The 13,488-nt window shown below is 38.8% G+C and overlaps 1 protein-coding gene across 6 annotated transcripts in view; it reads left to right on the top strand.

Annotated features, from left to right (window-relative positions):
- The window catches only part of znf385d (zinc finger protein 385D), a 284,480-nt gene that overhangs the window by 211,094 nt on the left and 59,898 nt on the right, over positions 1 to 13,488 (top strand). For all 6 annotated transcript variants that reach the window (XM_081389153.1, XM_081389152.1, XM_081389154.1 and 3 more), the window contains one exon: positions 5,608 to 5,750. In XM_081389153.1, the coding sequence (XP_081245279.1) occupies positions 5,608 to 5,750 (143 nt within the window). The remainder of the gene's footprint in view (positions 1 to 5,607; positions 5,751 to 13,488) is intronic.

Raw genomic sequence — 13,488 nt, 5'->3', positions numbered from 1 at the left:
AGGGCAGAGAAGATTGGACATTTTCCACATTACTGTTCTTTGAAAAGAGCCGTAAAAGACTCGCTCACGCTGCAGGCACAGTGTCAAAAAATCCTCGTAACAATCAAAATGTTCTCATCAACTTAATAAGTCGTGTTCCCTTAAACCCAAGTGACATGTTGCCAGCATTGATGTTTTGCTTGTTTGCCTTTTTCCAGAAAGAGGCTTTTTGAATGTTTTTGCATCGTGCTCACACAATAATCAAACCTCGTAAAGCTTTTCAAAGCCCCGAGGAGATAAAACCCAGATGTTTCTCTCTAAAAACGCCCTCATGGTTAGCGCTGGGAGAGCGACGAGCGCTCGGTCACAGTTCCTGCTGTCACTAAAGCCATGCTTTTACTTGCATATTTAATTCTGTTTTCTTGTTCAGTGTGTGGCTCCGTCACAGCATTCCTTAAGCCTGATGTCGTTTGACATGTCAGAGTCGAGTCGCCGACACGGAGGTCTGAGATTGACATGCTTTGTGCAAGTGCATGCACGTTTTCCTTCTCCCTCGACAAAGGCATGTGGCGCAACAATTTAGTTTTTTTTTTTTTCTTGTTTTATTATTTCTCATCCCTACAGGCCAGAAGGACTAGAGGAATTAGTAACATTTTGTTTCGTAATCCATGCTGAGTGCTGAGATTTTAAAGCTCCCACAGGAAAGAAAAAACACAGATGAGATTGGTTATTTGAGATTCAACAGCACATGTAACTCTGTGATATCAGCTTTGTGACTTTTCTGTCGTAGTTGTTTCTGCTAGACAATAATAAGATCAAATCTCCCAATTTCTCCTGAGAAAAGACCTTAGTTCGGTCATGACAACTCTCGAGTGTTTGGCATGATAATGAGTATGACAATGCTGATATGTTTGGTCTTGGTGGAATAGATCTGCTACGCTGCTGCTGCTGTCAGTTATTGATTCTGCTGTCAGTTATTGATTCTGCTGTTGGTTATTGATGCTGCTGCTATCAGTTATTGCTGCTGGTGCTATCAGTTATTGCTGCTGGTGCTATCAGTTATTTCTGCTGCTGCTGCTATTATTGCTGCTGCTGCTATTATTTATTCTGCTGCTGCTATTATTTATTCTGCTGCTATCAGTTATTTCTGCTGCTGCTGCTATTATTGCTGCTGCTGCTATCAGTTATTTCTGCTGCTGCTGCTATTATTGCTGCTGCTGCTATCAGTTATTTCTGCTGCTGCTATTATTGCTGCTGCTGCTATCAGTTATTTCTGCTGCTGCTGCTATTATTGCTGCTGCTGCTATTATTGCTGCTGCTGCTATCAGTTATTTCTGCTGCTGCTGCTATTATTGCTGCTGCTGCTATTATTGCTGCTGCTGCTGCTATCAGTTATTTCTGCTGCTGCTGCTATTATTGCTGCTGCCGCTATTATTGCTGCTGCTGCTGCTATCAGTTATTTCTGCTGCTGCTGCTATTATTGCTGCTGCTATCAGTTATTTTTGCTGCTGCTATCAGTTATTGCTGCTGGTGCTATCAGTTATTGCTGCTGGTGCTATCAGCTATTATTGCTGCTGCTGCTATTATTGCTGCTGCTGCTGCTATTATTTATTCTGCTGCTATCAGTTATTTCTGCTGCTGCCGCTATTATTGCTGCTGCTGCTGCTATCAGTTATTTCTGCTGCTGCCGCTATTATTGCTGCTGCTGCTATCAGTTATTTCTGCTGCTGCTGCTATTATTGCTGCTGCTGCTGCTATCAGTTATTTTTGCTGCTGCTATCAGTTATTGCTGCTGGTGCTATCAGTTATTGCTGCTGGTGCTATCAGTTATTTCTGCTGCTGCTGCTATTATTGCTGCTGCCGCTATTATTGCTGCTGCTGCTATCAGTTATTTCTGCTGCGGCTGCTATTATTGCTGCTGCTGCTATCAGTTATTTCTGCTGCTGCCGCTATTATTGCTGCTGGTGCTATCAGTTATTTCTGCTGCGGCTGCTATTATTTCTGCTGCGGCTGCTATTATTGCTGCTGCTGCTATTATTGCTGCTGCTGCTGCTATTATTTATTCTGCTGCTATCAGTTATTTCTGCTGCTGCCGCTATTATTGCTGCTGCTGGTGCTATCAGTTATTTCTGCTGCTGCCGCTATTATTGCTGCTGCTGCTATCAGTTATTTCTGCTGCTGCTGCTATTATTGCTGCTGCTGCTATTATTTTTTTCTGCTGCTTCCGCTATTATTGCTGCTGCTGATATTATTGCTGCTGCTGCTATTATTTCTTCTGCTGCTATTATTGCTACTGCTGCTATCAGTTATTTCTGCTGCTGTCAGTTATTGCTGCTATTATTGCTGCTTCTGCTGCTAATTATTGCTGCTGTCAGTTTTTGCTACTGCTGCTAATGATGTTATTGCTACTGCTGCTAATTATTGCTGCTGCTGTTGGTTATTGCTGCTGCTATTATTGCTGCTGCTGTTATTGCTGCTGCTGTTGGCTATTGCTGCTGTTGCTGCTGCAGATCAAGTACAGGACTTTCTACTGCCAATAACATACACAACATGCTGCTGCTGTACAATATAGCATAAATGAATTGCCCGCAGCAGATCCATACAGGTGGAGCTGGGGAAGTGGAGGGTTTCTGAAAGCACACTGCAACTGCTACAGCAAATGCTGACCAAATATGTGAAGGTTGAGCAGCGAGCTCATTGGCTACTGATACAGCAGGAACCAATCAGCTGTGCCCTATAGAGAATGATGTGGTTGCAAGCAGATTGAGTTAGTTGAGTTGAGTTTCAGAAGATATCTCAGAAGATATCAAGCTATGCAATCAAAAGAAGAGAAAACCAGTTTTTTTTTCTTTTTTTTCAGATAACAACTCAATCTATGAGTTAGAAAAATCACAAAGGAGATCTTGATATCTCAGTTTCTCAGACAAGAGATCAAATAGAGACTTTCTCTAAAGTATCCAACTTTCTCCTGAGAAAAAGACCTTGGTAATCTAATTTCTAGAGTTTCAGAAGAGATGCAAGAAAATGTAAAGCTTTGCAATCAGCAGAATTTAAATAAAATTGTTTTATGAATTTTATTTTAGATGAGATATCATTATCTGTTGTTTTTCTAAGACAGCAATAAAAAAATGGAGACTGTCTAAATTCCCCTGCATTTCAGATGTTTCTCCTGAGACAAAAACCTCTTTTGTCTCCTCTAGAGTTGCACAACAGATCTAAAAAATGTGTCAATATAAGTTGCAAGATATTTCAATATGGACTCAGACATTCCTTGTTTGACCAAATGACCTGAGCTGCTATTCACATGAATCTTTATCTATGTCAAGAATAGATAAAGATAAGATAAGATTTTTTTTCTCTTTTTAGGAGAAACATCTGAGTCAAAGGTGATACTTTGAAACACAAAGCATAAATCAAACCCGTAGTGGTCCATTTTTCTTTGGCATCACACTCTGCAACTCTTTGGGTCTGTTTGTCTTTCTTCTCTGGCTTTTGTCTCTGTTTGGAGGCAGAACGCAGTGTCTTTTTGTGGTGCTTTAATGGGATGTGCTGTAAAAATCTGCCTTTCCAACGCCACCCACACAAACACTCGTAGTGTAATAAAAACAAGCCATTTACTTTTGTTTTCCGCCACTGCTTTCTGTCTTTCCCACTTGGACTATAGTTTGTCTCTAATGCTAATACAGATAACAGCCAATAAACAGTCTCAGTTTGACAAGTATATTGCTCAGGTATTTATAGCACCGGGAGACTGAATATGGCAGATAGTTTTAGTAATGGGTAAAAAGTCATGATGTCATTGGCGGTAGTGTCCAGATCCCCAGCGGACATTTCACTGCGTGTGGCAAAGAAATGTTCTGAATCATCATGCCATGCTTGAATTGAACTCACGAATTCTGTGCTCACTGTGATTTCGCCAACTAGGCTGTGTTCCTGCATCAACAGAACAAACATTCCTGTCAGTCAATCGAACTTTAGGGATAGCCAAAAATTGCTTCGGGTTTCAGTTTGGCGCTACTGATCATGGACAGTTCAGTCTTTGGCAGGGTTATTATAATTGTCTTTTTGCCTTTCTTTACTTTTCACTTTTTCATTGTTTAGTTTTAGGATTTTTTTTGCTGCATTTCCATGTTTAATGTAGGCAAGTTTTAAAGGTTTTATAATATGGCATGTATCAAAACATTTTTTTTTGTCATTTTTATGTAATTTTAGACAGCATTCGAGTTGTGACTCTGGGCCCTATTTTAACGATCTGAAACGCAAGTATCAAGCGCGAAATGCAAGTAACTTTGTGGGCGGGCCTCGGGCGCTGTTTCTATTATACCGGCGGGATAAATGACTCTTGCGCCCGACGCAAATCTAAAATGTGTTGGTCTGAAGTCGCTTCATTACTCATAGGTGTGGTCTGGGCGTAACGTGAAATAAACCAATCAGAGCGACATCTCACATTCCCTTTAAGAGCAGGTGCGTTTGTTCCATGGCGGATTGCTATTATAACGGCGGATTTGCCAGGAGCGGTTCACAGCCGAGGAGACCGACGTTCTCGTCAGGGCCGTAAAACACAGAGAAGTGACATTGGGGATGGAGAAACCCACCCAAATTAGCTTCGGTTAAACAGGCGTATAATAATTTGGGTAAATGTGTAAGCTAGATTTATGCCTATTTTCCACATCTTCATGGACACCACAATGATTTCCCTCGTGTGGTAATATTTTTCCTTGTAATAATGTATGGTTTTCTAAAAATAAAAACTGCTGCTTCTGTGTAGATGAGAGAATCAAAGTGTATGCGTGTTGTGCACACGCTACATTATGGCCAAGCATGCACTCTTAAAATAGCATCTGAATAACATGCGCAACGCGCTGCTGACTTTAGACGAGGTTTCTCCTGGTCTGTGGAGGAATTGTTTTCTGAAACTGCAAAATAGCACCAGGGAACGTTTGCGCCGGAACACGCCTCCTCTTTTCGCTGAACCGTCCCCGGGAGCGCAAGTTCATTCCCTAATTTACCGACGTGCGTCTGTGGAGGGAAAAGTCTGCTGTGCGTCGGGTGCAAAATAGAAATGATACATGCGTCGCTGTACAAAGTCAATTGCGCTGGGTGCAAGATAGGGCCCTATATGTTTTAGTTTAGATCGTTTTCCCCCATTTTTATTTGTAATTGAATTCTAGTGTTGTCAATGTTTTATTTCAGTGTATTTCAGGGAAGAAATTGAAAAGTTAAAGAGATTGACGTCATCCAAAGAGGAGAGTTGTTGAAGAGCATATTAAATTATATTATATTTTAAAGGAAGACATTTAAGGAAAATAACACCAGGAATGTGCACCTGTCTTTCCTGCAGATAGCCAATTTACTTGCACAACAGTTTTGGATATCATTGCGCGGTTCATGTGGTTCGTTTGGCTTCCCATAGAGCTCATAACTAAATAACTCAAGCTGCCTTATGATGAGAAAGGATAATTTGGCATGCACATGTGAGGGATGTCAGCACTTCTAAAATAAACAGCTAAAAGAAGGAAATACATTTAATAATGACTCTGTCTCTCTCTCTGCAGTGGTTGCACATGTGCATCATCTGATAATAAGTGAGTGTGTTTGGTGACTCCTGTCTCTTCTGTTCCTCCTCAGGTAATGCGTGTCAGAGCAGACTGGTGCCAGCGCTGGTTCGAGCTTCGCTGCCCACTGTGCCAGCCTCTCTGGGCATGAAGCACTTCTTCCCCTTCCCTCTGGACAGCGGATCCACACTCAGCCTCATTCCCAGCTTCAGCACCGTGAGTCTCACAAACACTCGGCGTCTGGAGGTGCTAATGAGGTTCACTCGACTCTTGCGCCAGTGGTTACACACACACGCCGCCCGTCGTGGTTTGAGGAGAGTGTTGCTTGTGATAATTGTCACATGAGTGCTGGTATTTTGCTGGTGCTCGTGTTGTGTATGGAAGCTTGTTTCAGCCTCAGAAAAAAAAACATTTTGAAAGATTATTGAGACTTTTTATCTCACAATTGCGAGTTATAAAGTCATAATTGTGTGATATAAAGTGGCAATTGTGTGTTATAAACTCAGAATTGCGAGAAATAAACTCGCAATTCTGATTTTTTTCTCGCAAGTGTGAGTTTAGATCTTATTTCTCAGAATTGTGAGATAAAAAGTCGCAATTGCGAGTTATAAAGTGCAATTCTAAGGGAAAAAAGACTGCGAATTTAAAAAAAATGCGCGTTTATAACTCTCAATTCTGACTTTATAACACACAATTGCGAGTTTATTTCTCACTCTAGTGAGTTTATAACACGTAATTGCGACTTTATATCTCCCAATTGTATGTTATAAAGTCAAAATTGCGTTATATAAAGTGGCAATTGTGTGTTGTAAACTCAGAATTGCGAGATATAAACTCACAATTGCAATTGACTTTTTTTCTCGCAAGTGCGAGTTTAGATCTTATTTCTCAGAATTGTGAGATATAAAGTCGCAATTGCGAGTTATAAAGTCCAGGTCTGAGGGAAATTGTGAGTTTATATCTCTCAATTCTGACTTTATAACACACAGTTGCGAGTTTATTTCTCACTATAGTGAGTTCATAACACGTAATTGCGACTTTATATCTCCCAGTTGTATGTTATAAAGTAAGAATTGCGTGATATAAACTCGCAATTGCGAGGAAAAAGGTCAGGATTGCGAGTTTATATCTCACAATTCTGACCTTATTACACGCAATTTCGACTTTATATCACGCAATTCTGACTTTATAACTCGCATGTGAGACTTTATATTATGCAATTCTGACTTTATAACTTGCATGTGAGACTTTATATTACGCAATTCTGAGATAAATGGCTGAAACAAGCTTCAATAGTTTTGGGACTGTTCAGTGTGAAGTAGTTCTGGAAATGCAAAGCCAGTTGTTGTTATAAGCTAGGTTTGTGAACTTCGGAAGATCATATACACATGTCATTTGAGTCAGTTGGATGATAGATGTATATCTGGCTTCCAAATAATAATTGGTGCTAAAAGAAGAAGAGAAAACAAATGGTCTTTATTTATTTAAGAAACGTCACGAAGGACTTTCTCACAAAGTTTCTCATAGACGCCAGTGAGTTTACATGGAGAAGGTTTTGGAGACCTTTGGTTAAGTATCCTATTCCTCAGATGTTTCTCCTGAGAAAAAGGCCCAAGTTTCTGAAGAGGTTTCAAACTCTGCCATGAGACCAAATGAGTAGCAAATAAACTCAAATAATCAGATAATTGTCTGAAAATTCTTAATACGATCTCAAATACTTCTCATTAAATTCTCAAAATGATCGGAGCCGACATTAGCATTCTTGCTGTATGACTAATTTGTGTCCATTTTTACTTCTCATATGGATTTTTAGAAGAAACCTGAGATGATCAAATTCTCCCAATACTAATAAACTGCATGTCTCATTTGTGTCTTTTTATTTCTCTTTAAATCATTTTAAGGAGAAACATCTGAGACGATGTTGATACTTGAACCATACGATTTCCAAAATCTGGGATGACATTTCTCTGCATTGCTTTGAGTATTATGCAAAAAGGAGAAATTAATTTGTGCAAGATGCCGGCGTGGCACTAAAGCAGTCATCAGCGCTCACCCATAGTGCCACCGACAGATGGGAACCTCTCGGATTATTGGTGCATGTGCTGAGGTCTGTAAGAGCACAACAGACAGGCTGTGTTGTCTTGAGACGGCGTGACACTGGGAGGGGTTTGGCTGGAGAGACACTGAACTGGCTGGACCTGCGTTTGGAAACGGGAGTGTGGGATTTTTCAAACATGCTGGTAACAGATGCATGTGGAGCGGAGAGGCACAATCGAGCATCACAGAAGAGTTTAGTCATACACACACACACACACACACACACACTTGATAGCGGTTCAGAAAGAGGCAGCGATGGTCGCCAAGGCTGACATTTGCTCTGGATCTCTAATCTGTATTTAACAGACTTTTCCTTCAATAATGAGTTGTGCATTGGCCAGTAATCTGATACTAGATTAACTCACAGTAATCTCTCTCTCTCTCTCTCTCTCTCTCTCTCTCTCTCTCTCTCTCTCTCTCTCTCTCTCTCTCTCTCTCTCTCTCTCTCTCTCTCTCTCTCTCTCTCTCTCTCAAATTCAAATTAAAATGCGCTTTATTGGCATGACTTGTACAGTATTGCCAAAGCATTGGCCATTATATAAGCAATGAACAAATAATCAATAAAGTCAATAAATCAATCAGTAAACAAATGCATGAATATATTTATATATATAAATAAAAAAACACCTTTGTACATTTGTACCAACATTCAGACAAGATAAGAATGATTCTCCGTCCATCTCTCTCTCTCTCTCTCTCTCTCTCTCTCTCTCATGTTATGTTGGCGAAGCAGATATTGAATTCCAGCGTTGGCTTGATCATGCTGTAAATGCATTTATTTCCCATTCTTTTGGGGTTTTTGCTCAAAATGCAACAGCAAATGTTTTGCTATTCTGGAGTGCAGAAATCAATCAGACAGCTTGAAATGGCTCAAATGCTCATTGAAGTGCATTTTTTATTTTTCAGAACGGCTACATTTGATTCACCCCCAACCCCCCCCGAGAAAAAATACATTCTTGCACTGTTGGTTACCCAGCATGCATTGTGGCCGGAGTGGAATCAGAGCTGTACTGTAAAGTGTGTGAAACAGGTTTAGGGGGGTTTTCGTTTAGATTTCACTGTAATATTGCGTGTTGTGTGTTATCGTTGTTGAGCTTTATGGTCTAAAAAGTGTAGTGTCGGCTTGTCAGCCATGTTCATTATTAATAAACCTTCTTGTATTGTGTTATTGCTACTGTCTAGAATCAGTGTGGTTTTATAGCATGACATCAACAAAGCCATTCTGGATAAAAGAAAGGATGTTGGACATCATATAGAAAATGAGAAAACAGAGAATATGTTTGAGCGTGTGTGTGTGTGTGTGTGTGTGTGTGTGTGTGTGTGTGTGTGTGTGTGTGTGTGTGTTAGTGTGTTCTCAGGAAACAGTGAGGTCAGATCTATAGCTTGGTCTCAGAGGCGCATTAAACGTTCACTGGTTCAAAGTCGTAAACACAAAGGAATCTTATAGAATATAATGGCAGGGATTTTCCAACCCTAATATATAACAGCAAGTTTACAGGCCTGGAATAATGTGCATAGTTTGTTTTCAGATAATGTGTGTATATATAGAATGTGTGTGTGTGTGTGTGTATATATATATATATATATATATATATATATATATATATATATATATATATATATATATATATATATATTCATTCTACATTCAGTATTTATATGTGTGTGTGTGTGTATATGAAGAGTTCAGATGCAAAAGCCTCTAAGTGCCATCTGAAATTTTCTTAGTAATTTCTGTTCAGTAATTTCACTTTAATGGCAATGAAAATTACCTAGTAATTGTCATTAAAGTGAAATTACTGAACTTAAATATACAAGCTTGATAAAAATGCTAATTTTAGAAGAAAATTTCAGATGGCACTTAGAGGCTTTTGCATCTGAACTCTTCATATATATTCATATATATATATATATATATATATATATATATATTCTACATTCAGTATTTATGTGTGTGTGTGTGTGTGTGTGTATATGTATATATATATATATATATATATTCTACATTCTTGATATAATAATTAAAATAAATAATAATTCAAGTATTTCACGTTGACTGTAGACAGAATCACCGTTGACACTGGAAGCGTGTGGCGTTTCGCCTGGTTTGTGATATATTTGGACATAGTTATGACTCTCTGGGTTGTTCTGCGATATATAAAACGCTGCTACTTGGTCTGATATAAAAGTTATGAAACATCAGACAGGAGTTTTTGGAAGGAACGTGCTTGGACGTGGAATCCAGGCGGATTATGTGTATCTGACGCAGATCCAGCGAAGAAAAGTTAAGCTGTGCTTTTATAGTCGAGGTCATATGAGGGCAGAAGATATTATCAGCAATATTAATCGTTGAGCAGAAGAAGCCAATCCGCGGCGTTCTGTTCAAAGGTGAAGAACGACACGCTCTGGATGTGATCCGGAAAAAAGAGAGACGAGAGCGAATGAATGCCGTTTTCTGTTAAGGCCCCATGAAAATACCATTTATCTTCCCTGAAGCCTGCATTTGTCTGCGAGAAACAATACAAACTCTATTTCCCCTGTAGAGAAGTCTGCACTCCGCTATTGATTTCTCAGTGGAAAATTGCTCCGGAGTGAAACGCTGGAGTGACACACGGGCCTCAGCGCTGCTCTCTGGATGAGTGTGTGTCCGCACCGCTTTCCTCTGTTCCCAAACCAGGGTTCGCGAGTCGATAAAAAGCTAAATTGTTCATTCAATCATAGAAAAGTAAAATTTACATAAATAAATAGGACTGCACCATTAATCAAAACACACATGAAATGCTTAATGTGATTATCAAATCTCGGTTACACTTTATTTTACGAGGTCGTTGTTACAGTGTAATTATTGAGTAATATTAAGTAACTACATGTACTTACTGTAATATAGGGTTAGGGTAGGATTAGGGTTTGGTTGAGGGTTAGTTGCATGTAATAATGCATAATTTACTGTTATTACTATGGTAAGTACATGTAATATATGTAACAAGGACACTGTAAAATAATGTGTTACCCAAATCTCTCTTATAATGTGCGTTTGGATATGCAATGACTCCAGGATCACTTTTTTTCTTCCACATTTCTATAATTTCCAACATGTTTTTGGACATACTGTATGTTTTTAGTATTTTAACAGATTCATAACAAGAAGCATCATCTATACACACTTAAAAAAAAACTTTAATTTTTCCGCCAAAATAAAAGCTTGAGGATTTAACGTTTGAAAGTGGAGAATTTGAGACGTATTAGTATTCTGTAATGTAAAATAATAATTATCAAATATTATTATTTTTTTGTATTGTGTGTGTGTGTACATACATACACTACTCTTCAAAAGGTTGAAGTCAGTAAGATTTTTGAAGACATTAATACCTTTATTCAGCAAGGATTCATTAAATTGATCAAAAGTGACAGTAAAGATATTTATAATGTTACAAAAGATTTATTTGTCAAATAAATTATGTTCTTTTGAACTTTCTATTCATCAAATAATCCTGAAAAACAATTATTTTAAATTGGAATAATAATAAGTTCACTATATATATTATGCTTTGCAATTATTTTAAAGGTAACTTAAAATCTCAGGGGATAATTCAAGAAAATATTTTTTGTCAAAGGTGTCAGCTGGCAAACAAGTTTGGGAATCCCTCTCTATTGCTAAAAGCTCAAGGGATAAATAAGGTGTGTGTGTGAGTGTGTGAGAGCGTGTTCCACCTTACTCACACACACACACACACACACACACACACACACACACACACACACACACACACACACACACACACACACACACACACACACACACAGCTGCTGGTCTCTCATTCCCACTGTTCCCGCTCTCACGCTGATGCTGTTCCCTGGTGATCCGCCAATGGCCTCTCCCTGTGGAATGCACTGATAATAACCCCGGCTTTTTATTCCAACATTTTCGTGCCAGTTCGTCTGTGCAGCTGAGCGTGATATACTGCATTCTGATTACAACAATTTGTGCGTTTGCAGATGCAGATCGCCGGGAGAACGAGTTGTATCGGAGCCCGGGGGGGTTTAGTTGACTGAATTGAAATGTCTTTCAAATCCTGACATTCCCTGAGCAGTTTTCCATACACACAACGCATTCCTCAGGGTCTGAATCATCTGTATTGTTGTTTTCACTGACCTCAATGCATGCATGAAGCGCGCGCGCGAATCCTTCAGTGTCGTAACTCTGTGATGTCAGCATAGATCACGTTTGACGGGACTTTACCTCGGTCACATTCATGCTTTTCATGTTACAAACTACCAGCTGCTGACCTGAAGCAGGTCACACACACACACACACACACACACACACACACACACACACACACACACACACACACACACACACACACACACATACACACACACACACATGCTGGGAGGGTAAATGCTCTTTGAAATTCAATCTCAGCACTCCCATGCTTTGTTTCAGGTGCGTTACTTTGACAGATATTTTTGATTTCATTGATTTCACCTCCAGCTGTTCACATTTTTCTTTTCACATGTAGTTTTGGGTTCAAACTACAGTGTGTTTGCGTCATCAGCATTAGAACAGCCACAAGTTTAGTTTATGCTTGGAAACCAATGCAAAGCAAACTTAAAATGTTAAGCAAGTAATCAGCATAAGAAAGCAAACTCTTCCTGAGTAAATTCAGTAATAAATATTAAGTTGGTTTAATATGTCAATTTCAGTCAATATAGTATAGAATGTTTATTGATGTTATACTTAATATTGAATTAGTTAATATTTAAATAGTTAAAAAATGATTCGTTGCATTTAATCATTTTTTTTATTGTAAGTGGTTGCACACAATTGATTTTACCTACATTGCATTAAGTTCAACTTAATCAATTTAAGTTCAACTTAATGCATTTGTTTAGGTAAAATCAATTGTGTGCAACCACTTACCATAATTTTTTTTATTAAATTCAACTTAATCATTTTTTTCAGTGCACATTGGTGTATTTTGTAGTGCAAACATCTTAAATACTATTATTCTCAACATGGATTTAATCTTCCATTTTAAGTTATGGAGACGTAATAAACAAAAGGAAATCCCGCAGACTATCAATAGCCTACTTGAAAAAAGTATTACCGAAAAAATTAAAAAGTACACCTAGCACAGTTAACACAATTGATCTTCTCAGCTGTTCATGTCTGTAACTGTTTAATAACATCACAATGCTAAAACATATGTTTAACACTGTAGCTTTATTTGTTTTTCGATGCATATTTAGGTGCATTTTGCTTGTGCATTGAATCACAAACTCGCTTGCTCTTTTGGGAAGTGATGCACATTTGCTTATTTATATTGCACCATGTTTCACCAATGAAGATGTCACGCAAGCCTCTTTACACCTCTAACACATCATGAAAGTCTCTGGAGAACCTCACTTAAGTCTTCAAACACAAGCTTTTCACCAGATTTATGAGGTCGCCGTGAGTTTAAAGAGCATGAGCTGTTTGAAGAGATAGCCTACAGCAACGCTTGCCTTCTCAGAAGAGTTAACTCTCGCTGCTCATTCCCCTTCACGTCCCATTCCTGTTTTACATGCCAGTCTACACCATATCACACACAAGCATGTCTCGCTTTCCTTCAGGGTCAAATGGAGTTTCTGACTCTGTTTACATGCAGTCTGATAATCCATTCATAATCTGACTCGAGGCTCATGTAAGCGCCTCAGACGGTGGAGATCTTAAATAAATAGCAGCTTTGGCCGTCTGACTCAAAACTATCTAGAGTGCATGACTAGCTTTTATTGTATTTGTTAAGTGAAGTTCGAGATTTAAGAAGAAAGCTTTCTTGGCATATTTTCAGACAGAAAGTCAAGCACACTTAGA

Source organism: Scardinius erythrophthalmus, assembly GCF_964197995.2.
Source record: "Scardinius erythrophthalmus genome assembly, chromosome: 16".
Taxonomy (NCBI): domain Eukaryota; kingdom Metazoa; phylum Chordata; class Actinopteri; order Cypriniformes; family Leuciscidae; genus Scardinius; species Scardinius erythrophthalmus.
Note: the sequence above shows the minus strand (reverse complement) of the source record. Positions and strands in the feature narration are given on the sequence as shown.